The following is a 26,051-nucleotide window of genomic DNA, read 5'->3' as shown; positions in this document are numbered from 1 at the left end:
GGCGCAGGAGGACATCTTTAAGCTTTTTTCTACATACAGTTTAATTCTCAGGTGGCGTACTTCCTCATAATGCTTGCGGAGATGACTTCTTAAGTCCCTGAGAGGCGGGCCTTTTTTAATCAGATGTCTGTTGGTAGGCCCAGGTTTCTGGGTATTGAGCAGAAACTGTTTTTTTAGCATTTCATTTCGCTCCCGTATGGGGAGTACTGTCGTCTCACTGGGTAAATGGTTTTCAAGGGACATAAGAAGAAAAGTTCCGGTGAATGGGCAAAACTTAGCAAGTAATTTAAAAACATACATACATATTTTTAGCGCCCCTATATTCGAAAATGATACTTAAGTATATCCGTAAACATGAAAATCTAAATTTTCTTTTATAACATATAAAATAAATTTAATTTATCGCGCTACTTGTGTCCGGCCCTTTGATACAGAGCCTACTGTGTTGGACGATGGCGTTTCTTGTTTTATTGCTGATCCTGCTGGCTCCATAACATTACTGGTTACACCATTTATACTCGAAATGGACGTTGAGTTTCGATCTGAACTGAGCTCAACAACAGATCTAGAAGTTTTGTCGCCATCAGCCGGCTCTCCCGCCATTGCCATTATTCTAGAACAACGTATACAGAAATAATCATCATCGGCTTTTATTTGATTTCGATTCAATCCAACACAGAACATATGGAACCATTCATTGCAACCGCCATCACACTGTACCCAATCGACTTCGCGGCCTGTTGGCTTATGACAATTTTCCGCTCGGCACTCTTCTTCGTCGTCTTCTTGTTGTTCGGTTTGGGGACGTTGAGAAATTTTCTTTTGACTAAGAGTATTACAACTATTATTCGTATGACCAACTACGCGCTTCCGTTTCTTTTGTCCTGATAGTGACATATTGCTATTAATATTGCAACCATTTGACTCCTTAATTTCTATGGAGTCGTCGAGTTGTGAGTGCTTACAAGATGCATCTGTTGTTGATTTCCGTGTAGCCTTTTTAATTGAAGAGCTGTATGGTTTATTAGGTACAGCAGTCTTTTTCCGGGGTAGTTGACAACTGATATTGATTGGATCTAATGACCCTCGCTTCTTATTAAATGTAGTGGTATTTGGACCACAAGTACTTCCACTATTACTATTTGGGCTACTCTGTACTAAGAGGCTATCATTCGAGTCTTCTGCAGCTGAATTTACATTCGATGTTAGTTGTACAGTTTCTTTCTGCTGTGTTTGATGTTGCATTTGAAGTGCGGTTGCTTCTGCAGCACACATGGGCTGAATAGCCGATAAAATACGCCATAATTCCATTGATTCATCTAAAGATACCTCAAGCAGATCCCCTTCCATCAATAAGTCATTTAAATTTTGTTTCTCATTTTCTGAGAGAAGTTTTTCAAGTTCGGTGGACAAAGGAGCTTCAGCATAAGAGGACTCTCTTTCGTCATTACTGAGGATATCTTCCACGATATGTAATCGACCTACTTCGTCATCATCATCACTACTTTCATTGTTATCTGATGTGACGGCGGGGTCTATAGTATTGCGATGGTTTATATGTTCCTGTTGTTTGCGTGTTTTACCCAAATCCGCTAAAACAGAAACATAGACGCCCGGTCGTTTTTGTTTTCGTTGTAACGCTATAATTGTTTCGAGAGCGGCGGTTACGTCTGGGCTTGTTAATACCTTTCGCACACGATCTTGCCAACTCATGGCCCGCTCCGCCAGACATCGGAGAGCCTCATCTTCTGGTAGACGTATAGGCAAACGTTGCAATGATACAAGAAGCGGTAGAATAACTTCGAGACGTGGACGCTTAGATCGAACACACGATGGGCAAAGCCATTTCGGCCTTGAAATTGAACATTTCTCTAAAGCCATAATTGGAGTTGTTATAACATGCGAAACACAGTCCTCATGGAACCAATCACGGCAAAGTTGACAATTATACATTACTCCTTGGAAAGGTAATTTGCATAAGCAATATACATCTTTTAATGGATTTTTAGACATATTTTGACGTCTGAGCTCACGCATATCGCGTAGTTCCTTCTCCTCGGCTTTCTTAAATGAATCCACAATTTGTGAAGGATTCATTTCTTTAACAAAGCCATCTTCAAATGGCTTCTTTGAGTCAGAGTCAATTATTACTGCATCTGCGCGGGGCATCAGCACTTCCAGTAGCGTATAAAATGTTTGCTTTTTTAAAAATACCCGAGCCGTGTTTTCTTTCCACTCATGTGCACTACTTAAATGTTCCTGCATTCGTTTTAGCTCTTCAAGTTGGATGGGAATGCTTTTTCCACGCTTCACAATTGCATCTAATGTGTGGCAGTAAGGGAAATGGTCATTAGTCTGTAATTGTTCAACAGATTGTAACCAATCCTTGGCTTTACGCAATGCATCTTTAAGAGTTATATATGATGGCACTTGACCATCTATTTCGGTAGCAGTTTCGAGAAACTGTTCAATGTCAGTTAACTCATGTTGCTGCGTAGTGCACCGCAAGTATTGTGTGGCCTGTCTCTCCCATGCTTCGATTGCAGCTCCAATTCCTTGCAATATACGCATTTCTTTATCTATTATTGGATCAGTAGGATCAACTTCAGCAGATGCACAACTTAATAAGTTTCTTATGTCGGTATAAGTTACTTTGGTACATGCATTCCGCATGCCTATAGAGCGCCTATACCACTTCATTTGCCTTTGGCGCATGTACAATTGGCTCATCTGTGGTAGTTCTATTCGTAACGAGTTTCCTTCACTAATTAGCTGCTCTATTTCGGGGTCTTCTAAAGAATCAATTGATCGGCTCAGTAAATCATCAGCACGTTCTAGGAACTGTTTACCCAGAACAAGTAACTCTCGGACAGAAGTACCTTCCTCTATAACACAGCACAAGTTGTCAATTTCTTGCACAAACAATTCCAGTTCCTCCATGGTTAGTTTGTACTGAGCTGCCTCCTGGTTATTGTCAGAACGAGTGCGAACCTAAAAATAGAGTAGCTTGTTATTTATTGGTATTTGTAGAGTTATAAAAATAGCTTAATTTTAGGTACCTAAATCAATATTCCACTGGAACTTTCGAGCACTACAACAAATTAGGAAAAAGGCAGAGTTCACTTGAAAACCTAAATGGTTTATTTATAAATACAAATAAATGTAAGACACGATAACCTCCGAAGAGATTTTAGGCCGACCTGGTCTTCCAATTTGCGCCTTGCTCCTTTTCAATTTTTCCTGCCGAGTGGCGAAACCACTTAGAAAATCTTTCATCTAATTGAAAAAACTTGTTTCTAAAATTTTGATATTGCTTTGACCGGGGCGTGAGCCCCGGATTCGGTGTGGTAGGCGGAGAACGCTACCACCACACCACGGCGAACGCATGGTATATTTATGCTTAACAAATAATAATAAAATTAGAAATGATTCCAGGTACGATTCGAGCTCGAAGCATATAACAATATTTCTTAATATAATTATTCTTTTACTGTTCCAAATCAATGAAAATTTTGAATTTACAATTGTTTTTGTTTTTATCGAACTATTGATAACGGATTCCAAGTTCGATTCGAGCTCAACGCCTATAACAACAATTTTCATGATAATTATTGTTTCTTAATTTTTCTTTCATATGCAAATTATTTTTTATTTCGGAATAGAAGATAGAAATATTTTTCAGGCACCTGCGGTAGCTGCGCAGATAGAGCCATTCCGAAGGTTGCTAATCTTCATCAGTACGCATTAGGCACACTGTGCTAACCATTTAGCTACACAGCGGTGGTTTGTTTGACTGATAAATTGCTACTTTTATTTCCAACTATATTTTACCAGCGTTACGCCACTGTGGCAAATCACTGATAATGTGGAATTTTTGTTTACTGTCAATTACTTTTTGACATTTCCACGTGCTTTTAGTTTATAAACAATTGTTTTTTTTCTATCTTCTATTCTAGTTTAATAAATAATTTTTCAATTATAGAAGAATTAAAATAAAAAAATTACTTTCAGAAAAATTATTGTTATAGGCCTTGAGCTGGAATCAAAGCTGGAGTCCTTTATGAATGGGCCAATAAAAACAAAAACAATTGTTAAACTGGAAATTTGATAATTTCGACGATTTTGCAATGTTCTTGTTGCTGTAGCAGTGCTTTTCCCCATTCAGGCGCGACCGACCACAAATTGACATCAATATCCTCTAACGGGAATCCAAGAAAACTTGCAGTTTCAACAGGGGTGGACCAGAGTGAGAGGGTCGTTAGAGGCTATGGTTCCACATTGCCATTAAAGATATGGTTGGTGTCATGTGGGGACACTTTACAAGCAGTACATACATTATTTATGTCGGGGTTGATTCTGGATAGGTAAGAGTTTAACCTGTTACAGTACCCAGATCGAAGTCGAGCTAGAGAGTGCGTTTCTCTTCTGCGAGTTCTGGGTATTTTTCTTTAAGAGCTGGGTTCGCCGGGCAATTCCTGACATAGACATCCGACGCCTGTTTGTGGATATCACCGAGGATCTGTTGTTTTTTTTACTTCATACGGCTGTGTTCTCAGGTGCCGTATTTCCTCATAATGCTTACGGAGATGACTTCTTGTACTAATTTCACACAGACGGCTTATTGAATAATAAAGGCAATTTTCTACATTAAGACGCTTATTGAGCTCAATCTTCCCTACAAAATTCGAATCTATTATTTCATTAGTAGCTAATCGAATGCCTAATGAAGTCAAAAGCACAATGCAACTCTGTTGGCAGCGTTCCGCTTCCGTTTCCGTTTCTTAGTTTTCAAAGCAAATGTCATTGTCTGCATGGCGGAACGATACAAGGTGGCCGCATCGAACAGCTGATTATAACCTTTTTTATTTGATTTGATACATCAACTACCGGCGCAGTACGATTTTGACATTTGTCTATCGAATTTACAAGTACATGGCATTTTTTTTGTTTGTAGGTATGTCAACATGCTCCCACCTTATATCGTTCCGCCATGATTGTCTGTCTCATCCTTCATACTAATCGAGCAGTTACTTCTGTGTGAAAGCAAAAAATTTACGATTTCATTAGCAGGTGAAATGAGATCATTAAGTTTCTGTGTGAAAACAGTATTAAGCCCCTGGGAGGTGTGGTCTCTTCAATCAGATGGCTATTGGGATGCCCAGGTTTCTGTGTATTCAACAGAAACTGTGTGTTCAACATTTCACTTCTCTCCCTAATGGGAAGTATTCTCGCCTCATTTTGTAGGTGCAGTACTGGGGACATAAGAAGATATCAAGTGGTGTTTTGACTGGCCTCTAGTTTCCTCCAATTGCTTTATAGGAGGCTAAGCGATTCTATATCTTTGCCCCAAGTCAAGTCGACAAGAGATTTGAGGATTTTGTTGCCGTTATTTACTTTAGATACAATTGTGCTTAAATGCTCGCCGAAAGGTAGATCCTGATCGAACGTCACACCCAGTATTTTTGGCTATGAGGCAGTCGGTAGCGTAATACCATCGACATGGATGTTCAATAAGGTCGACATTTGCAGTGCCCATGTTGTAAGTAAGAAGATCAAGGAGATAGCTGTTTATTTTACTACAAAGCTCATCGATATTTGGGCCTAGCTTTTGATAGGTCCAGCGCTACGAGTACTGTTCTGTGGTGGGGTTTTTGATTCAATCCGCGATTTATCTGAGTGTTGATGGCGTTTAACGCGGTAGTAGTGATATGTGGTTTTCGAAAATTATGCTGATGATTGGCATGACTGACCCAAGTTTGCAGTGAAATAGGGAGGCAGAATGGCTTCAATTGCCTTGCCTACTGGCGATAGGAGTGATATCGGACGACAAGATTCTACTCCGGCAGCTGTTTTTCAAGATTAAGTAGCGGTACCACCCTGGCCATTTTCCATTTTTCCGGGATGACGAATGTGAACAAGGGCAGGTTGAAGACATGCGCTAGATATTTAAATGCCTCTATGCTAAGTTTTTTAAGCATATATATGGCTTTGCCGTCCGGGCTTAGTAAGCATAAACGATGGCATCTATAACCTCTTTGGCGGTGATGGTAATTGGGGACGCGCAGTGTTTATGCTTGTGTGCTCGCTTATTTTTTCGCACCCGACAGCACTTTATAGTCGAAGGCGATGGAAATTTTGTCGTTGTGCTTAGTCGGGTTCGATAGCGACTTCACTCCATTTCGCCCGCTTGTATTAATCCACAAGAAGTCTGATGCGTTGTCTCTAATTTGGGGTCGCCAGGGTCGTGCTGACTTATAAGGGCACGTTCTCTCGCTAGAGTCGCGGCCTCCGCTTGAAAATGTGGCCAGATTTCCGGAAATCTTCCGGCGGGAATAAAACGAGCCGATGCGGATTCGACGAACTTGCAGAAAGCACGCTCCCGTTGACGGGCGTCAGTCATGATAGCGAGGACAGCAAAGCGGTTGTCTGTATAATGTGATTTGTAATCTTCCCACTTTCTTTTTTTAAGTAGATGAAATTGCGGGTTTCAGTAATGATAAATTCGGCGGATAGATCGAGCGAAAGGAGTATGGGTAGGTGTTCGGATGCCAATGTTACCATTGGCTCCCAGTTCACGCAGTTAACAAGACCTGCGCTCACGATGTCTGGCGAACTATGACAGCTTCTTACCATACAATTGGGAGCGTACCCGTTTATGGTAGAGAGCGTCATTGCTCCTGAGCACAATATACAAATGGTCGCAATGCAATCCTCAACAATTTATCTATCTAACGATACAGTGTGCGTTAGCTGCTCGAGCATGTGTTTCACAAATGAGTCCCAAGCCGTATATCGCGAACTCAAACATTTTTTTGTTTTAGTTATTCCTTATGCCATATACGTCAGACGCCATGACGCATTTGGGTTAACAACTTCCCTCGATTGACATCAGTTATTTTCTCACCACATATATATATCACTTTGTTACTGCCAGCAAGGCCCTTCCCACCACAAAATGACCTGGCGTTTGTGTGGCTAATTCCTGCGGGTCGTCAGAGACTGCAAGAATTGAAGAGATCGAACTTGGCTCTGTGTTGTCGTGAATAACGCGTTTCATGTGGTGTTTTATAACCTTCACCCCGGTCTGGCCTCGTATAATTCCACATAGATAGGTTCCCCTAGCGCGATAAAATTACAATGTATAACTGTTTCTGTCAGCTCTTGCTTCTTCCTTCATCCATTGCTTTGCTCCAACAAACGTTGTACCATGGTCACTATAAACGAACGACGATTTCGCAGCAATAGCACGTGCAACAAACACACCGTCAATGCTACGTAGTATGTAGGGTGGGAAATTATACAGCATCTCGCCGGTAGAGCTACCAAGATGTGAGTATGAGGCTTGCAAGAATATCATGAAAGTTGTATACAGTAGACTGGGTTGGTCCACATATAAACAAAAAGATGTGAAAGTCCGTCCCTAAAATTAAAGCCTAACCTTAAAAAGTTGTGTCAGCTTAATAAAGGAAAGAATACACAGATAATATTTTCGATGCCCTTCCAATCTCGACTTATGTCCGTCAAGGGCAAAGTGCAAGGTCATTGAACTCGCATTAGCTCGTTTCATTCCCCCTGGAAGAATTCCGAAAATCCGACCACATTTTCCAGCGGAGGCCACAACTTTGGCGAAAGAGTGTGGCCTTGTAAGACAGCAAGACCCTGGTGACCCTCAAATCAGGGACGCAAACCTGAGTCTCAGACAGCTTGTAGGTAAGCACAAGCGGGAGAAATGGGAGAAAAGCCCAAAGAACTGCAACCTCTCTGCCGGTGTAGGTAAACTTTGGTCAGCCGCAGTCTCTCTTGAGCACGAATATGAGAAAATATCCATCAAAAACATCGGCCATGAAGCTGTAAATCCTTCCCTATATATAGCCTTCTTCCGTCCACTTTCGTCATCTCTGAAAAATCGAAAATAGCGAAGGTGGTACATCTATAAAAGCCTGGGAAGCCAGCTAACGTAGGAAATTCCCGTCCGCCAATATCTTTCTTATTGCCAGCGGCCAAGACACTCGAAGACCTCTTGCTTCCTTACTTCACCACAAGTCTGCGGCGTGTCAATCATTAGTATGGCTTCCGAAAATTACATAGCGCCACACCGCGCTAAATACCATTAAGACACAAATAAATTGTGGACTGAATCAAAAACCCCACCATAGAACATTACTCGTAGCGCTAGACTTATCAATAGCATTTTATGCAGTCCGACGGCACGTTACTGCAAAATTTCTCCTCCCAGTCTCAAGAGGCGGAGTGCAAATTTATTTGGTGGTCGGCAGGCAACGGTGTGATTCAGAAATGTAACACTAAACTTATAGCGTTTTCTTTTCTGGAAAAAGTGTTACATTTTTTGTACGCCGCGCAGGGTTGTAAATATATTTTGTTCTATTCGAAAAAGCAGGCAACGCCTTCACGGGGTATGTCGTTCTTTTGTGAAAATTGTTAAATTCTCGCAACGCAAAAGCGTTACACTTTGCCATGCATAAAACGATGGTGTGGCAGTGTAATCCTGCTAAGCCAAGTGATCGTGACAATTTATTTCCGTTTTTATTTTTATTATCATGGACAGCGCGTTTGTGAAAATCAGCTGATACACGGGGTAGCCATTTATGTTCTTCCATGTACTATAAGTGTTGAAAATGTTCTTGGATAGGAGTAAGTCTATTAAGGCTTTACCATTTACTTAGGCAACAATTTTTTTCATAAAAGAAAACGCTTTTAGAGGAATTCATCAAGGGGTGCCCAGTTTGATGTCCCATATATCCAACTTCTATTTAACTTTTATATATACAAGCTCCCTTCATGTTGTTGTTGTTGAAGCGATAAAGACACTCCCCGAACGTTAATAAATAAATGACCACATGGAACCTTCTAGGCCATTCCATGGGGTCGCCAGAGCCTCGGATGCTAAAGAAACAGGATTCGCCGCGGGTAGCCCAGGTTGACAATTGGGTTGGAGAAGCTATAAATTGCGCTGGCAACCCCTTGAAAGGTATTCGCTATAAAAGCCCCTTGAATCAATTTAGTACTTTAGTCGCCTCTCGCTACAGTTATATCTGTCCCAGGTGTCCTACACCGATGACGATAATGGTAACAGGTCCCGGCTCATTCATCGATGAGCTTTGCTATTAAATAAACGACTATCTCCCATATCTTTCTATTTTTATCAGCTTTTATTTACTTTCACTTGGCTGTTGTCTGTAATCAAATCTTGCAAGTTAAATTTGATACACTTCCCGGTGTCCCATTGAGCTGAAATTTTGCACGCATGTATAACTCCGATGACCATGCAATATTTGCGAGAATTCGATAAGCTAATCGATAACAGAGTTATGGTATAATTAAAAACATTTAGAACCCCCTTTTCTTGCTATCACAATGTAACACGCTTTTATTAGAACAATTGGGACTGTGATATAAACTGTAAGATTTAATAATTTATGTGTAAAGTTTTAATGTTAAAAATATATAATTATGTACAATATGGAATATTTTTGTCGCAGACGAAGAAGCCCAATTATCGTTAAAGGTTACAATGAACTTACATATAAAGCGTTATATTTCTTTACAGTCAATTTATTTTTTACTTTTTAGTTAATTTTATTAACCAATAATAAAAGCTTATTTTTAAAAAAGTTGTTTTTTTCTTAAATTTTATTTTGTTTTGTAAATCCACGGCGACCTTATTAACACCATCCACAAAGGTAATGTCGACCATACTAGACATCCACATCTTACATCCAAAAACACTGGGTGTGACTTTCGATCAGGATCGATCGCTTGTATCCTACCCATATCTCCAATATGATCGCTGGGCCTAAAATAAACACACAGAGGGAAACTTCAGGCCTCTTAGAACTGCCACGGGATGTCTTATGTCACCTGAACACCATTTACCAGAGAGACCCATACGGGTTCAAAATAAAATGCCGAACGATCAGTTTCTATTGAATACTAAGAAAGACGTTTGTTTGCTCTATAACGATTTGAACTATAACATCCTAGACGTCTTAGATTGTCTTAAACATAGCGCATTGGGCTATGCTCTTTTCCCACAACAAATGCTCCCAAATTTCCTGAGGGCGAAGTGGAAGAAGCTGTTCAGTACCAATGGGTCGTACAGTCGCCGCCTCTCTAGCAAGGATGTCCGCCTGCTCATTACCCCCCCCCCCCCCCCCCCCTCTGTGGTCTGGGACCCACCACGTTGTGTGTTTCTAGCTGGTTTACCTTTTTCACGCACTCAAGACTTAGTTACTTAACTTAATTCGCGCTTAACCGTTTAAACGGTTATGGCCGTTAAACGAGGCGCGCCAGTCGCTTCTTCTATATGTCAAATGGCGCCAATTTGTCACACCAAGGGCGCTTAAATCGTTTTCCAACTGGTCATTCCAGCGAGTGGGCCCCCCTCTTCCTGTGCTTCCATAGGCGGGTTCCAAGAATAGTGCTTACTTTATTTCGATACCGAGATCGCCTTGAGTCCGGTTTGATTGTCACTCAGTATGGCGATTGTTACGTTGGAGTATCCGCACTGAAGGTTCAGCTCAGCACACTTAGTCATGGCGTATAATCCCCTTCAAATATGCTCGGGTGTACTCCTAGATGCACTGATATTTTCGCCCTTGACCAAAATACTCCAGCTCCAGTCCCCTCTGGTGTTTTCGAGCCATCTGAGTACCATACGATCTTGTGTAGGCGTTCAATACTCCCTCTGGCTGCATTCCATGTACTTTTGTTCATATTCATATGATTCTAATTGCACTTTATATCTTTTCTGAAAGACTACCTGCCTGAGGGTATCATCCCTCCGGAGTTGGGAAATTGGATCTTCTTTCTTAGTTACGCGATGAGATAACCTTTCCTTTGCCCAAACCTTCCTTCGGAGGTAAGTCGAGGGTAGCCTCCACCGCTCTTGTAGGGCATGTGCGCATAGCCCCATGATGCATACACACGTCACACGTTGTCACTCGAGTTGTTCTCGATACCCAGGCTGTCGAGCCATAGTATAGGGTTGAAACTGAACAAAGCCCGCATTCTTGGAGAACGGCTAAAGTAGTCTTCATACCGAAAGCGGGAAGAACCAGGCACCCGACGGCACTGTATGCATGCAGGAGGATGCTAGCATACGCGTGGAGCCTGTCGCTCAAGCTCCCTCATAATTACGGCAAAAGGAATACCAAAAACATAGAGGGGGTATGCAGATTACACAGGGCTATAAAAAAAAAGCAATTACGAATCAAAAATATTTGGTTTTGTAGAAGTTATAGCGATTTGAAAATTTTGCATTTCTGCACCAGGCTAATGTAGGTCCTTTCGCGCTATTTCGGTCGATAGAGGGCGGCGGGTAGCTACCTGATGCAGCGATGCATCGAAAAAAGATCTACTTAAAGCACAACATACTCATCTTAAAAAAAAACCAAAAAAATGTGGCTGAGAAACAGTAAAAAGGAGATAAAAGGTCCCAGATACACATGATTTTAGGTAGATTTGGCAATTCGTTAAGTACATATTAAGAAACTCATCGAAACTTTTACTGACGGATTGGCAGGCCTAGCAATAGAGCATGCCAGCTACCTGATAGCGTTTTTGTAAGTAAAATATTTTTTAAGAAGCTGTAGTTTCTTGGGTCACTCGTTGTCGGCGACACTATGGATTTGCATATCACAGAGGAATGATGTCTTCGAGAAGTTGTAAACGAGCGGCTAATTCGTTTGGTTATTTTAAAAACACAAGGATTTGCGAGACCTACCTAGCCTACTTCGGTCTACCTGTTAAAAACCAGGACAAAAAATGGGCTCCGCATGTTTCATGTAAATCTTGCAGAAGCATTCTGGAGCGTAAGTTTATTTTCTCTTTTTTATTGTACTAACTGTTTCATATATATATATATTTATCTACATATATATAGTTGCATAATAACTGAAATTGTTATGAAATGCTTTACGTTTTATTATAGTTTGGTAACAGGGTGAGAAAAGAGCCATGAAGTTCGCAGTGCCGAGGATTTGGAGGGAACCCAGTAATCATGACACTGATTGCTATTTTGGTGTAGTGAAACCACTGAAAGGGAAACGTTTAAGAAAAACAATCACCCCTATTCTGCATTTCGATTACGTTCCCGTTCTACGCTCCGCTTCAATCGAAGTTTGGTATTCTGCATTACGACGGAATTGTAAAGAGAAGAGGAAGAGCAAATGATTTTTCGAAATCAGCTGTTGGTACGGAATGTGTGAACATTGGAACAAAATAAATTAAAGAAAATTTGTAAAAAATACTGAAAAACGTTTATATTTTATTATCCACGCCATTTTGTACAAAAAAAAGCAAGAGAATATATTGCCGCAGTGTTATATTTTTTTGAGTGAAGTGCTTTCATAATTGTCAGTGTGTTTTTGTCGTTCTTTTGGCCAATTCCCTGCCGTGGCCACCAAGTTTTGTTAAAACGGATTCCTGCACGAATATAGTTGACATTTTCTGAATTTTAAGGATGCTAATTTCATTGCACTGCCCTAAAATACTTTATGAAGATTTATTTATTCTTTCCGCAAGGATTGTTTACGTTTTCGCTTCACCTTCCTCTACTCCGGCAGCTTGCTTTGGCATATATCTGGACCCAACGAACAGACACAAATTATAGCTGTCTATTATAATGGAATCAATAGCCGCGGCATTATTTATGGAGTTGGAAAGCAACGCATACGAAAATTGGATGCTTTAAAGTATGTGTTAGATACTTTTGCGGCGCAAATACGTCCAAGGACTTCGACATCGACATGTTGTTTTTGACCTGGAAACATATAAAAAACAATCATCATCAAGCCTTCTACGTTTCTTAACAAGTTTTACTTACATATTTGTTAAAATTCTGTTATAAATTAATAAAAAAATAAAAAGAAAATATTTTTCCGCCAACTAATTTGCAACTTAGAAAAACGGAACTACGATCGAAATGCAGAATACAAAAAATCGAACGATTCGAAGTTGGATCGAAATAGATTGGAACACAGAATACCAAAATTGCCAAATCGAAAAAATTCCAATCCAAGTCGAAATTCAGAATAGGGCTGAATATATCCGGAACTACCATCGACATCCGCTCCAGTACCACATTCGAAACAAAATCCTGTACCTGATCCACCTGTGTTGGAAAAGCAACTATTCCCTCAAGGCAGCTTTCAAACACCGAGTTCGTCTGCATCCGTGCATTCCGAATTTGTTCCTCAATTTGAACCAGGAATACCACATCTCATCAACTCTGAAGATCTCAATGACTTAATAAGCGACTTAAATCTATCAAAAGACAAAGCAGAGTTATTAGCATCGCGGCTTAAACAACGAAATTTACTTACTTCTGATATTCGAATATATCGGCAAAGAAAGCGTCATGAAAAATTTTCTTGTTTCTACAGTAAGGAAGATGGACTCTGCTTTTGCTATGACGTGAAAGGTCTATTTGAAGCAATTGGTATTCCTTGTAATACAAATGAATGGCGCCTCTTTATCGACATCTCAACAAAAGGTCTAAAAGCAGTTCTACTACACAATGGGAACAAATTTCCATCCATTCCACTGGCACATTCCATACATTTCAAAGAAAATTATGACAGTATTAAAATGCTATTAACTGCAAATATACGGAATACAAGTGGGAAGTTATTGGAGACTTCAAGATGGTTTGTTTTTTTACTGGAATGCAAGGTGGATATACCAAACACTCCTGTTATCTATGCCTATGGGATAGCAGAAATGATGCCGCCCACTATCGCCAAAAACATTGGCCTCAACGTACTGAGTATGGAGTGGGAAGGTTTAATATTAAACATGAAGCAATTGTCGATCCTAAAAATATATTGATGCAGCCATTGCATATTAAATTGGGCCTTATTAAACAATTTGTGAAGGCTCTTAATATTGAGTCTAAAGCTTTCAAATATTTGCAGACTTTTTTTCCAAAGCTGTCAAAGGCGAAAATTAAAGCTGGAGTCTTTGTTGACCCTCAAATAAAAAAATTATGAACTGCGATATTTTCCCGGACCTACTTAGCAATGAGGAGAAACTAGCGTGGAACAATTTTAAGTCAGTAGTTCATGGCTTTCTTGGAAATCATAGGGATGAAAATGATGAGCTGATAACTGGCATGATTACGAATTTTTCCGCCATCGGATGTAGAATGTCGCTAAAGATGCACATGTTACATTCACATCTGGATAAATTCAAAGATAATATCGGAGCTTATTCAGAAGAACACGGGGAGCGATTCCATCAAGATATAATGGAGTTTGAGAAACGCTACCAAGGCCAGTATACGGAAAGCATGATGGGGGACTATATTTGGACGTTAATAAGAGAAAATGTTACCGAATATGGCAGGAAAAGCAGGAAAAAGCATTTTTAAACATTTAAACTGTATTCTAAAACTAAACTTTTTTATGTCCATATTCTTATTTCTGGGTGCAAAAGCAATAAAAAAAAATATACGCACGTCCCATGTACAAAAATGTTGTTGACCAGTGTTATATATGGTAATCACAGCGAAAGGCCTGAAAACTTAACCGAAAGCTGTTGTTATTGTGTTAACAGTGCTTCGCCCCATTAAATGGGCATCACCACTCACAAATTGTCATCAAAGTCCTCTAACGGCAGTCCAAGGAAACTTGCTGTTTCAACAGAAGCGGACCATAGGGAGATTGGTGTTAGAGGCGTAGGTTTCACAGTTAAATTGAAAATTGGTATCATATGGGGACGCATCGAATGCAGGATATACATCACGTATGTCGGGGTTGATTCTGGACATGTAAAAGAGTTTAACCTGTTACAGTCCCTCACTAGGGCAGGCACTTTGTCGGTGGCGTGGGGGCTTTGCCGAACTCCATAGCGCCCGACTATGAGGTGGAGCTGTTTAGGACTGGCATCTACGCCGTTTCGCCTCATAGGAGGGCGGCGGGATGTCGGTGACCAAGAACTGTCAACCCCCTAATCCAGGGTGTTATGCGGACCGTGCCTATTGGACGATTTGCAGCCAGGGGATAAATTCGGTTGTATTCGAACGGATCCTTCCCGATACCGGGCCACCTCGGGAAGTATTTATGGCCTTACCACAGTAAGGGGCGCTGCTGTGGCGGACGGTTTATAGTACTGGACCGCTGAGCCCGCCTTGTCGGGCAGGTGGTCGTACGACCAATATGAACGACTCATTACCTAACTGTAATAAGGAAGAAGATAAGAGGACTGAGTCGCAAGCTAGGCACGACAAATACGCATTAAGCGATGCGTCGGACTCGGGGAGCGAGAGTAGTGCTGATTCAACGAACTCTGTTTTGGAACAGCACACAAATGAAAACGGAGTAGAAGAGTGGAGAAGGGTACGGAGCAGAGGAAGTAAAAGAGGTACTTTGCAGTACCGTGCAGCACTAAGAATTGTCCAACGCCTGGGAGCAGTGGTCGACCCAACAGAAGTGGAGATCGAGCGCTTGGAATGGGCCCATGAACCCTTGTTTCGGAAACCGGTACGAGGAGGAAGAAACTTCGCGACGTTGCGGTGGCTGGAAGAAGTGGTTCCAAACCTCCAAAGGCAAGGCACGAACGCGCAGTTTGAGGTTGTGGATAAAGCTCAAATCCCCACGGTACCAAAAGTTAAGGTATGGATACCATGCGTGATAAAGTCGGAGGATACACTGCGACTTCTGCTGAATCAGAATCCGAACATACCGACACAGGATTGGAAGGTACTTACTGTATCTCGGCATACACAGGAAGGTCAGTTCTACATCTTCCAAATAAACAAGCAGGCGGAGGATATATTGTACTCGCAGCTTTGAAAAATGTCCTTTGGTACAGGCAAAATTTATATGCGACTCAGGAAAAGAAGTCCCGTGGATAAAAATCGCTAAAAACACACTAGAAGTGGTCGAAGTCGAAAAGGGCCTCAAAAGCCTAAGTGAAAAAAGACAGGTGGAGGTAGCCGACGCCACCACGAAGGTGTTAGAAGAGGACCAATAGCCAAATGGTGCTGCGAGTCGCACAGAGGTACACCCGGCACAACAGCTAAGAGAGGCTGAGGGATGCCTCGAATTCTCTAAACCAAAAGGGCAAGGAGAGGACGACGACGTTAAGACGAAGGTGCTGGAGGGAGACAAACAGCTCAATAGTGCTGCGAGTCCTACAGATAAACCTCCAACACAGTAAAGTGGCGTCGAGAGAACTCCTCCTAACCCTTGAGGAGGGTTCGTTTGACATGGCGCTGATCCAGGAGCAGTGGCTCTCATCTGAAGAAAAGGTTTCTGGACTTAGCACGCGCGGATTTGGCATTTACTACATACGCGCAAACGGAAGGACGGGTGCGAGCTGTATTAATGGTAAGGAAACAGCTGAATTCATATGCGCTGCCTAATTACACTACTGAGGACCCCGTAGTGTTGGCCGTTGAGCAAAGGAATAAGCAGACATTTATCCTGGCATCCTGCTACATGGCCCATGCTGCGGAGGTTCCACCGATGCAGTGGAAGAGGCTAGTACAGGACGAAGGGCGCAAAGGGCGTTTGGTCATAGGCGAGGATGCAAATGCGAACCACAATGCGTGGGGAGGAGCAGATGCGAGCAAGAAAGGTGAATCTCTATTTTGTTACATCCTGCAAACCAATTTGCAGATAGCCCACAGGGGAAATGTCCCTAAATACATTGGTCCAATATCCAGCAATGTGTTGGATATTACATTGAGCTCCGAACGTGAAATATCAAGGTATCATTAGATGGTTGTTCATAGACCATCCTTCTCCGACTATGCGTATATCAGTTTCAGCATCCCCCTAAAGAGGGTAGAGAAGGGAGGAACCTTTAGAAACCCTAGGTCAGCGAACTGGACTAAATTCCAGAAACAGGTAGAAACAAAACTGGGACAACCCAAAGAGGTTACCAATGTGGAGGAACTGGAGGAGTCTAATGAATTACTAACAAGGACGCTTATGACTGCGTATAACAAAGCTTTCCCTCTAAGAAGATTCCGAGGAAAAACAAAGCCGCCATGGTGGAGCAATGAGCTGTGTCTTCTAAGAAGAAAGGTAAAAGAAATGTTTAAGCTAGCAAAGACCGCGGAAAGCGAAGCATGTCGGGACGAGGACAGGATCTACTGAGGATTGTTGTGGAATCGCATCTATGATGGAAGCAGTAAGGAAGGCGGTCGGCATGATGTTGTGGTGCACAGTGGCTAGTCATTGTCGGCTGGGGCGGGTCCTTGCCAACCTTACTGTTCCTGCGCCATAAACAGAAAAAAAGTTATATCATGCCTATCAAAACTAACATCTGTCAAATTAAAAAAAAAACGACATAAGCGCAGAGACGACTCAAAACGCTTATAATTTAAAATAAAACAACATCCGGCCGAACCGGATGTCATGGACAGACCGTTAACATTCAAAGATTTCAATTCCAAAAGGATAACCGCAAAACAAAATTTAACGAACCGGACATGGCCGGTTACCAACGCTGAAAATCAAAATCAAAAAAAAAAACGCTGAAAACTTAAAAGAAAACAAAAAGGCCAAATATACATAGGGGCGCCGCGGGTGTTGTTGCGACGCCCGGTGCTGATCCCACCCTCAAAAACCATGGCCACCGACGCACCTCTATTTCGGTGGCCCCTTACCTGTTTTACCCTATGCCTTATAAATAAAGGGAGACGTCAGCATTCCCATTCTAATTACAATTTATTTATAATTCATTTTGTCACAATACTGAGACTTATTAGAAATAATCTAAGTAGAACCCTAAAGCATAAAAAGAAACAATCTTAAGTGGTAGGTATTACAAAATGTACGAGGATCTGGTTGAATTAGATATTCCATATAACAAGAAAAAGTTCTAACTAAAGTTCGTAAATTTGGCGGAAGGCCCTAGATGTATTCAAGTAGAGGGGGATGTATTTAAGAAAAAAAAATGGTTGTATTTTATTTAATTGTATTTTGTTTTGGCCTGTTTGGTTTTAGTGTATATTATTGTCGTTAGCAGAAATACGGCTGTGCTCCAGCTTTCTATGATGACGAATGAATTTTTGTCTGACCGGTTTCGTCAGCGTGCCAACCAAAAAAGGGAGAGAAAATTTTCTATCCCTGGAAACTCGTGGTTTCGTGGTTTTTTTTTCGCTATCAGCCCTTTTAGCAGCGGCCTTCTTCCTCGACTTTTTTCCGGAAACTTGTGTTTTTTTCTTTTTCTCTAGCGATCGCCGATTTTTTCGTTGTTTCTTTCGATACTTTTCCATTGCAACTTTTAGGTCCCATCCCCAGCCACTAGACCGTTCCAACGAAAACGCTCCTAAGTGGACCGTAACCGTATACCATAACAGCGGACCGTAACAGGATCTACAAGCGTGAAATTTGCAAGGCGAATAGAATCTCACGGAAAAGTTTCTGTACGGACATAGAGTGCTCCAGCGAAACAGCACGGCTGAGAAAAGTCCTAGCAAGGGGAAGAATAGTACAGGGACTAATAAATAAAGAGAACGGTGAATAATCACGTAATAGTGAGTAATCCCTTTAGGTGCTTCTCGATACACATTTCCCATCAGGAGATGGTATAGAAGAGCCAGCAGACAGCACTCACACTTCGATCACGGAGCGGGTAGTGACGTTTTCTAAGTTCAAATCGCCGGGTCCAGAAGGTATATTCCCGGCCATGCTACAAGATTCAAGTAGAGCGGTCGTGGAATGGCTTAAAATAATATTCGATGGGTACATTAGACTGAATCATGTACCGCACTCTTGGAGAACTGCTCGTGTAGTTTTCCTACCAAAGGCGGGGAAGATCGGTCACGTGTATCCCAAAGACTATAGACCCATTAGCTTAACATCATTTCTGCTCAAAACCTTTGAGAGGCTAATAGATGTGTACATAAAGTCCAACGTGGATGAAAAGCTGCTCTCCACAACACAACATGCGTACAACAAAGGCAAGTCGGTAGAAACCGCATTGCATAGGGTGGTAATAAGCATAGAGAAAGCCCTGGAATATAAGGAATATGCTCTAGGAGTCTTCTTAGACATTTCCGGGGCTTTCAATAATGTTTCTAAATGGGCGATTATGGATGGTCTTAATTACATTAAAGTACATCCAGCCTTAACGAGATGGATCGGCTGCATGTTAAATTGCAGGAAGATTACATCACAATGGGGATTATACGAGGCCACGAAATCAGTGGACAGGGGCACGCCGCAGGGAGGAGTGCTATCGCCTCTGCTGTGAACGCTGGTCATCAACCAACTCCTCAGGCGATTCGATGAGGGACCCGTAAAACTTACGGCTTACGCAGATGACGTTGCAATTGTCAAAAGTGGAAAGTGCCTTCCAACGTTTAGCTCTTTGATGGATAAGGCGCTTCGGGATATTCATACCTGGGCATCAAATGTCGGGTTGAAAGTCAACGCGGAGAAGACGGATATGATCTTGTTTACAAAGAGGTACAGGGTCCCAAATTGGATCAGGCCTAAGTTAGGAGGGGTGACCCTACAGGAGAAAGTTTGTACAAAATATCTAGCAATCATCCTAGACAGTAAGCTGTCATGGAAGCTCAACGTGGAGGAGGGGGTGTAGAAGGCCTCAACGGCACGTTATGCATGTAAAAGAATGATGGGGTGTGCGTGGGGCTTATTGCCATCTCCTTCTCATTGGGTTTTTACAGCGATTGTAAGCCCTATTCTATACTATTGACTTCTTGTTTGGTGGAAAGCCACACAAAAAACAACTTACCTCAAAAAATTAGAGGGGGTATGCAGATTATCAATGCTTAGCATTACGGGAGCTCTGAAAACAACCCTAACGGCTGCACTGTATGCCATTCTGCACATTCCACCTATAGACCTGGTAGCAAAGAACATAGCGTTAACAACTGCAACCAGGCTCGATGCGTCGGGGCAGCTTGAGCGCCGACCATACGGCCATAATAGTATAGCGCCATCAATCACAAGACGGACAGACTACCTGATTCCCTATCTGCGCTTCGAGGGCGATCTTAAGGCCACAATAGAGGTGGACGGTTGGCGCAAGGGTGCTCAAATGACGAACGAGGCGATACATGTTGTCTAAGCTTTGGGCAATTGAGGGCGAGCAGTTTAATAAGAGTTATAAATGAGTAATTTTATGTGCTTGTAAGCGTATGAGTCGTGGCACAGTGGCTGACGTACCCGACCAAACTCCCGGGTTTGCGGGTTCAACTCCCACCAAGCATTCCCTTTTTTTTTAATTTATAAATTATTATTATTAATGGACTGTATTGAGTTTATGGGGTTTTTGATTTAATGTATTCCATTTATTGAGTTGGGTAGTTTTAGTGTTATTGGTGTATTTAAGTAATGGGACGATGCATAGCATCAGTACACCTTTATTTATTTATTTGTGTTTATTTTAAGGGATTCAGTTTATTAAGTTGAGTGGTTTTAGTGTTATTGGTGTGTTTAAGTCATGGGAGGATGCATATCATCAGTACACCTTTTATTTATTTAATGTGGGGGCGAGCACTGGGGGGCTCTGAGGCTTCGCTCTACTGAGCCACCTCATCCTCTATTTGAAGAACCCTTTAAAATGTGATATGGAGGCGAGCACGGGACGGCTCTGAGGTATTGGCGCCCCATTTTCTACAAGAAAAACCTCTATTTATTTAATTTGGGGCGAGCGTTGGGCACTCTGAGGTTTCGCTCTAATGAGCCACCTCATCTTCTATTTGAAGAACCCCTTCAAAGTGTGATATGGAGGCGAGCACTGGGCTCTGATGTATTAGCACACCATCCGAAGAACCTTCGTTTTAATTAAAAAACTCAAACTATGTCTTTAGAATATTTCACTAACCAGTTGAGAATTACAAGCACACTCAATGGCTAATGAAACAAACGAACGAAAAATGTTCATAGTTTAAGTCGCTTAAACACATGTGTACACAGATGGTTCCAAAGTAGTGGAAGGAGTAGGGTCCGCGGAATACTGTGCTGATGCGGAAATAAACAGATCCTACAGGCTGCCGGATTACTGTATCGTTTTCCAAGCCGTAACCAAAGTAGTAGAAACCCTGGAAGAGAATAGCTGAAGCTGCAACCGTATTAACTTTTATATTGACAGTCAAGCAGCAATAAAGGCAATAATCTCGCATAGCACAGCATCTAAATACGTGTAGAGTGTAAGCAGTCCCTGGAGAGAATTGGGACAGGGAGAAGCATACATCTATATTGGGTCCCAGGGCATATGGGAATAGATGGGAATGAAAAAGCGGATGAACTAGCTAAAAAGGGTGCATCCCCTGAAGCTTGATCCGTAGACGTTCCAATTAGTTTGGGCGAGATTAAGCGAAGGCGAGAGCTGCACATGATCGACCAAGCAGGAAAGGCGTGGGTTCAAGCGCGGGGCTGTAAAGTGTCGAAGATTATGTGTAGGTCTTACAACCTTTGTTGCTTCTATCATTAAAGTTGCGTCACATGCCCTTAAATTAGGCTTGGTCAGTGATAGCAGATGTAGGAAGTGCGGGCTGGAGGAGGAAACGATCGAGCACGTTCTGTGCTCGTGCCCTGTGCTTGCTATTAGGAGTGATACAGCTGTCAGATCTAGAAGCAGCAAGTGACTTAAGTCCTAGGAAGCTTCTAGTATTTGCCAAAAGGACGGAGTTATTTGATAACATACGTCCCGGTTTTTGATAGGGTTTTTCAGTTTGGTCATTAAAACAAACTTCTGGCAACACTACGGACTCATTCAGTCTATGTGAGGTCCTCATGGACCGGCCAGTTAAACCTAACGTAACCTAACCTAACCTAACCTGTTACAGTACCCAGAACGAAGTTAAGTCAGGGTGACTCGTGTCTCCCTTTCGTAGTGTGCTTTCTGCTTCTGCAAGGGAAGGATATTGCATATTAATAACAGGGTTCACTGAGCGCGTACTGGCAAAAGCGTTTACCGATTCTGTGCGGATTCGGCTTGGGACCTGCTTATGCTTGCTGGATCAAGCTGACTGTGTTGGCAAGTTGCGGATCTCGTCATAGTGCTTAGGGAGATGTTCCCTTAACCCCCGGGCGGGGCTATACCAAGGAGTTGTTTGCTAGAATGTCCTGGTTTATGTAAATTTAGCAAAAACTGCCTTTTCAGCATTTCGTTGAGCTCTGGTGGCAGTTCTGATAGCAGCATTTTGACAGGCCTGCAGCCTTTTCCAGTATGTGTTTTTAAGACCAGGCGACTAAACTGGTGACGCGTAGCTCATGAGCGGCCGGCCAATTGCAACGTTTCTTTATCTTTTTCCCAGGTGCTGCTGGCAAGCGACTTGAGGATTTTGTTGCAACTTTGTACCTTAGATACAATTTCGGTGGCATGCGCCTTGAAGGTCAGAGTATTATCGAACGTTACCCCTAAGATATTTGGCTGACTGACAGTCGTTAGTGTGACACCATCGACGTGAACGTCCAATATTTTCAACATCTGTTCCTTCCACGTCGTAAAGAGAATGGCCGTGGATTTTGTCAGTGATAATGCCAGGTGGCGTGAGGTGAAGAAACTTATTTGTTTTATTATTGTTTATCTGTTTATTTTATAAACTAATTCATCAATTGAAAGGCCAGCTCCTGAATCCATAATCGAGCAGTCGTCGACATTGGAGATGATTGTAACTCCTTCTGGTGGGGGAGGGTCAAAAGCTTTGGACAGGTCAACAAAGGACATTTTTCATTGTTCAGGAATGACATAGGACTTCAGCGACATGTTGAAAACGTGCGTTGGGTAGTTTATTCCCTCAGCGCCAAGGTGTTTTAGCATTGGCATGGCTATTCCGTCGGGGCCTATTGATTTGTGACCGTCTATTTGCACGACATCTGGCTTTGTCCACAGAAGAATGCATTATAAATTGTCGGCAAAAGGCGCTCACGCATTTCTTCCAATCGGATAAAGTTTTGTCGCCGAAGGCTATGGATACTTTATCGTTGTGTTTAGTCGGATTGGACAGGGGTTTTGACGGTTGACCACAATTTACCAACACCCGCATAGAGGTTGCAGTTCTTTAGATGCTCCTCCCATTTGGTACGTTTGTGTTCATTTACCAGCCGCATAATATACAAGTTGAAGCTCCTAATATGGAAGTCTCTAGATTCGAGATGTCTCGCCAGGTTACGTTCTCTTGCTAAGTTTGCAGCTTCAGCCGGGAAAAGCGGTATGATTTCAGGTATTCCACCGGCCGGAATAAAGCGTGCAGAAGCTGAAGCGATGACCTTCGCTCGCCTTGCCGGACCTCAGTCGGAACCGATTTCTGGGAGCATTACTTTCCTCAACTACGAGTTTCGGATTTTGGCCCTGTATGCATTCAGGAAGATGCTAGGATACAAGTATGCCCATACTCTCTCATATTCACGGCAAAAAGGGCACGTATACCAAAAACATAGAGCGAGTATGCAGATTATTAATAGTATGCATAGCGGAAGCCCTAAAGACTACACCGACAGTAGCATTGCGTGCCATTCTTTTGATGATTCCTTTCCTCAACTACGAGTTTCGGGAATTTGTCTTTGATGACGGTGCTCACCGGGCATTAATTGGCATAGTACTCTGCCGAATTCGTGGATGTCTCTGAGAGCCTTTTTATGTTTTTTCGTTTAGCTACTGAATTCTTTTAAGCCAGATTTTTTCGTAGTGTTTGCGGAGAACACTCCTTATGTCCATGGGAGGCGGGTCTTCTTCAGTAATATGACTGTTTGGATGCCCAAGTTTCTTGGTATTCAACAGAAACTGTTTGTTCAGCATTTGATATCGAACCTGTATGGAAAGTTTGTTGTTGTTGCGTTGACAATGCTTCGCCCCATTCAATTGGCGCAACCACTCACAAATTGTCATCAAAGTCCTCTAACGGATGTCAGAAAACTGGCAGTTTCAACAAGGGCGGATCATTGGGAGATTAGATTAGATTTATATTTATTATTAATATGTTTACATATTTTTTGATTTCCCAATAAATTTAATATATCAGAATTTCATTTTCGTTTCACAGATGTGTATGTTATATATATGTGGCAACTGCGCTTTCCACACCTCCCCTGTGATATGGCCGCTCCAACAGCTGATAGCAAAGTTCACCACAGCCAGTTGGCAAAATGTAAAATGTAGAACAAAAACAATTATTCTTTCTCTATCTTTTCATCGCCGTCACCGTAAGAACATGTTAGTGCAAGTTATAATTTTTTCATATTACATAACCATGACTAATAGAGAGAGGTACCTTTGCGGCTGTTTGTTCTACGTCACCAATGTTCATTTCGCTGGACTCCCCAATTCATCCTACACCTCCACCGGTATCTTTAGCTCCAACAATAACAGTTACCGATACTGGGGTTGTTGCTAGCGATACAAGTGTACCTGAAAAAAAATAGTACTTCATTGACGGGCTCGATAACCAACCCTAGGTCAAGCAATGCGTTTTCTGTCAACTGTCCTATAACGGCCGCACCTTCCCAGCTCTCTGGTGCGCTATCCGCTACTCCTTTGCAGGTGACTGCCGTGCCACATCGTAGGGCTTTATTTGTGTCCCGATTACACTCCTCGCTTACCGAAAATGATAATGCTCATTACGTTTGCTCTAAACTTGGTGTTGCACCCACTAGTAACATCAATGTGTATAAATTTATCTTTAAATATGAGAGAGACATCTCCTCATTTAAAATATTGTGAGGACCCCAAACCCGAGGGTTTTGTACCCTCACAACATATACCTATTTTTTCATCTTTTCACAAACATGTTATACAAAAATTGAATTTAACATTTAGACATTTTTATGACATGAATTACATCTTTATGAATTACACGTCAAAATACATATATGCGGTTGCATATTGAATTATTATTTACTAAATTGAAGGGCAAACCAGACTTGCGTACTTTTGCACGCAAGCAAAATATTAACATTTTTCGCCCACATAAGTTTCAAATATAGGTCACCCTAACACACACTAAAACATTTGGAAGGAAAATGGAAACGCACAAAACATAAAATTGTGCCGGTCAACCAACCCTTTGCGCATCCAATGCACTCAGCTACAAATACAACATACATAATAATTTGGATAAACGAAGATCAGCAGCAAAAGTCGCCAAACTAAGCGCCACTAATAATTGGAACTTTTCTTTACATACTTACGTACAAGCATACGACACACCAACGCACGCCATAAGCAGAAGTGAAAGCATCAAGCGAGGCCAACGCACCATCAAAACCAAGTAATGTAATGTATTTATTTATTACGGCTTTCCTAAGCCTAACTTAAATCTATTTTACATGTTTATAATTGTCTTCTGGACTATGCAATCTAGAATAGTTACATCTATGTCCTACCTTGGAGTACTATGGATGGGAGACTTCCAGATCATGCGAACAAAGCGTTGTGCTTGTGTAGTATGTAGGCATTTTACGCATGTTAGTAAAGCGCGAAGGCAACATCTGCACGGCGATGAACTGAGTTAATCGAGTGATGCGCCTCAGTATGTGCTTCGGCAACCTTTTTTGTATGCGTACAAGAGCTTGGAAGTCTTGGCGCTACATAGCAATATAGAGTATAGTTTCGCTACACTTCTATCGATGCTATGGAAGTCCGCCTGTCCAGCACTAAATTGGTAGTGTTCTGCAATAATTGTACAATTTTTGTTTAAATTTATTGGAATGACATGATTTAATATCATTCGGTAGTTCATTATAGGATTTAAGACCTTTATAATACAGATTACATTTGTCTGCTTCAGTTTTATAAGCCGGCAGATTAAAATCATTTTTATTACGAGTATTTACAGAGTGTATATCTTTTACATATTTTATATTCGTCCTCAAATACGCAGGCAAAGTTCCTTCTATTATGTTTTTTATAAATTTTATGGTATAATAAAAAAGTTGCTGTCTAATGCTAAGCCAATTAAGAGATCATAGCATGTCTCTGATAGGTGTGTCATACCCTTTTTTGAGAATGAATCTCATAGCGCGGTTCTGTTGCTTTTGTAGCTTGTATATCTGACTATCTCGCAAGATGAAAAATATAGTTGGGCAATAAATAAAATGAGGTTCAGC

At 41.7% G+C, this 26,051-nt stretch overlaps 1 protein-coding gene across 1 annotated transcript in view; it reads right to left on the bottom strand.

The window, feature by feature from the left end:
- Positions 1-303: 303 nt before the first annotated feature.
- Positions 304-26,051, bottom strand: part of Kdm5 (Lysine demethylase 5) — a 624,217-nt gene continuing 598,469 nt past the window's right edge. The window contains exon 4 of the mRNA XM_067766082.1: positions 304-2,991. Coding sequence (XP_067622183.1) covers positions 400-2,991 — 2,592 coding nt within the window. The 3' untranslated portion in view covers positions 304-399. The remainder of the gene's footprint in view (positions 2,992-26,051) is intronic.

The sequence above is a fragment of the Eurosta solidaginis genome, chromosome 2 (genome assembly GCF_040869045.1).
Source record: "Eurosta solidaginis isolate ZX-2024a chromosome 2, ASM4086904v1, whole genome shotgun sequence".
Lineage (NCBI taxonomy): Eukaryota > Metazoa > Arthropoda > Insecta > Diptera > Tephritidae > Eurosta > Eurosta solidaginis.
This window is presented reverse-complemented; position numbering and strand designations above follow the sequence as displayed.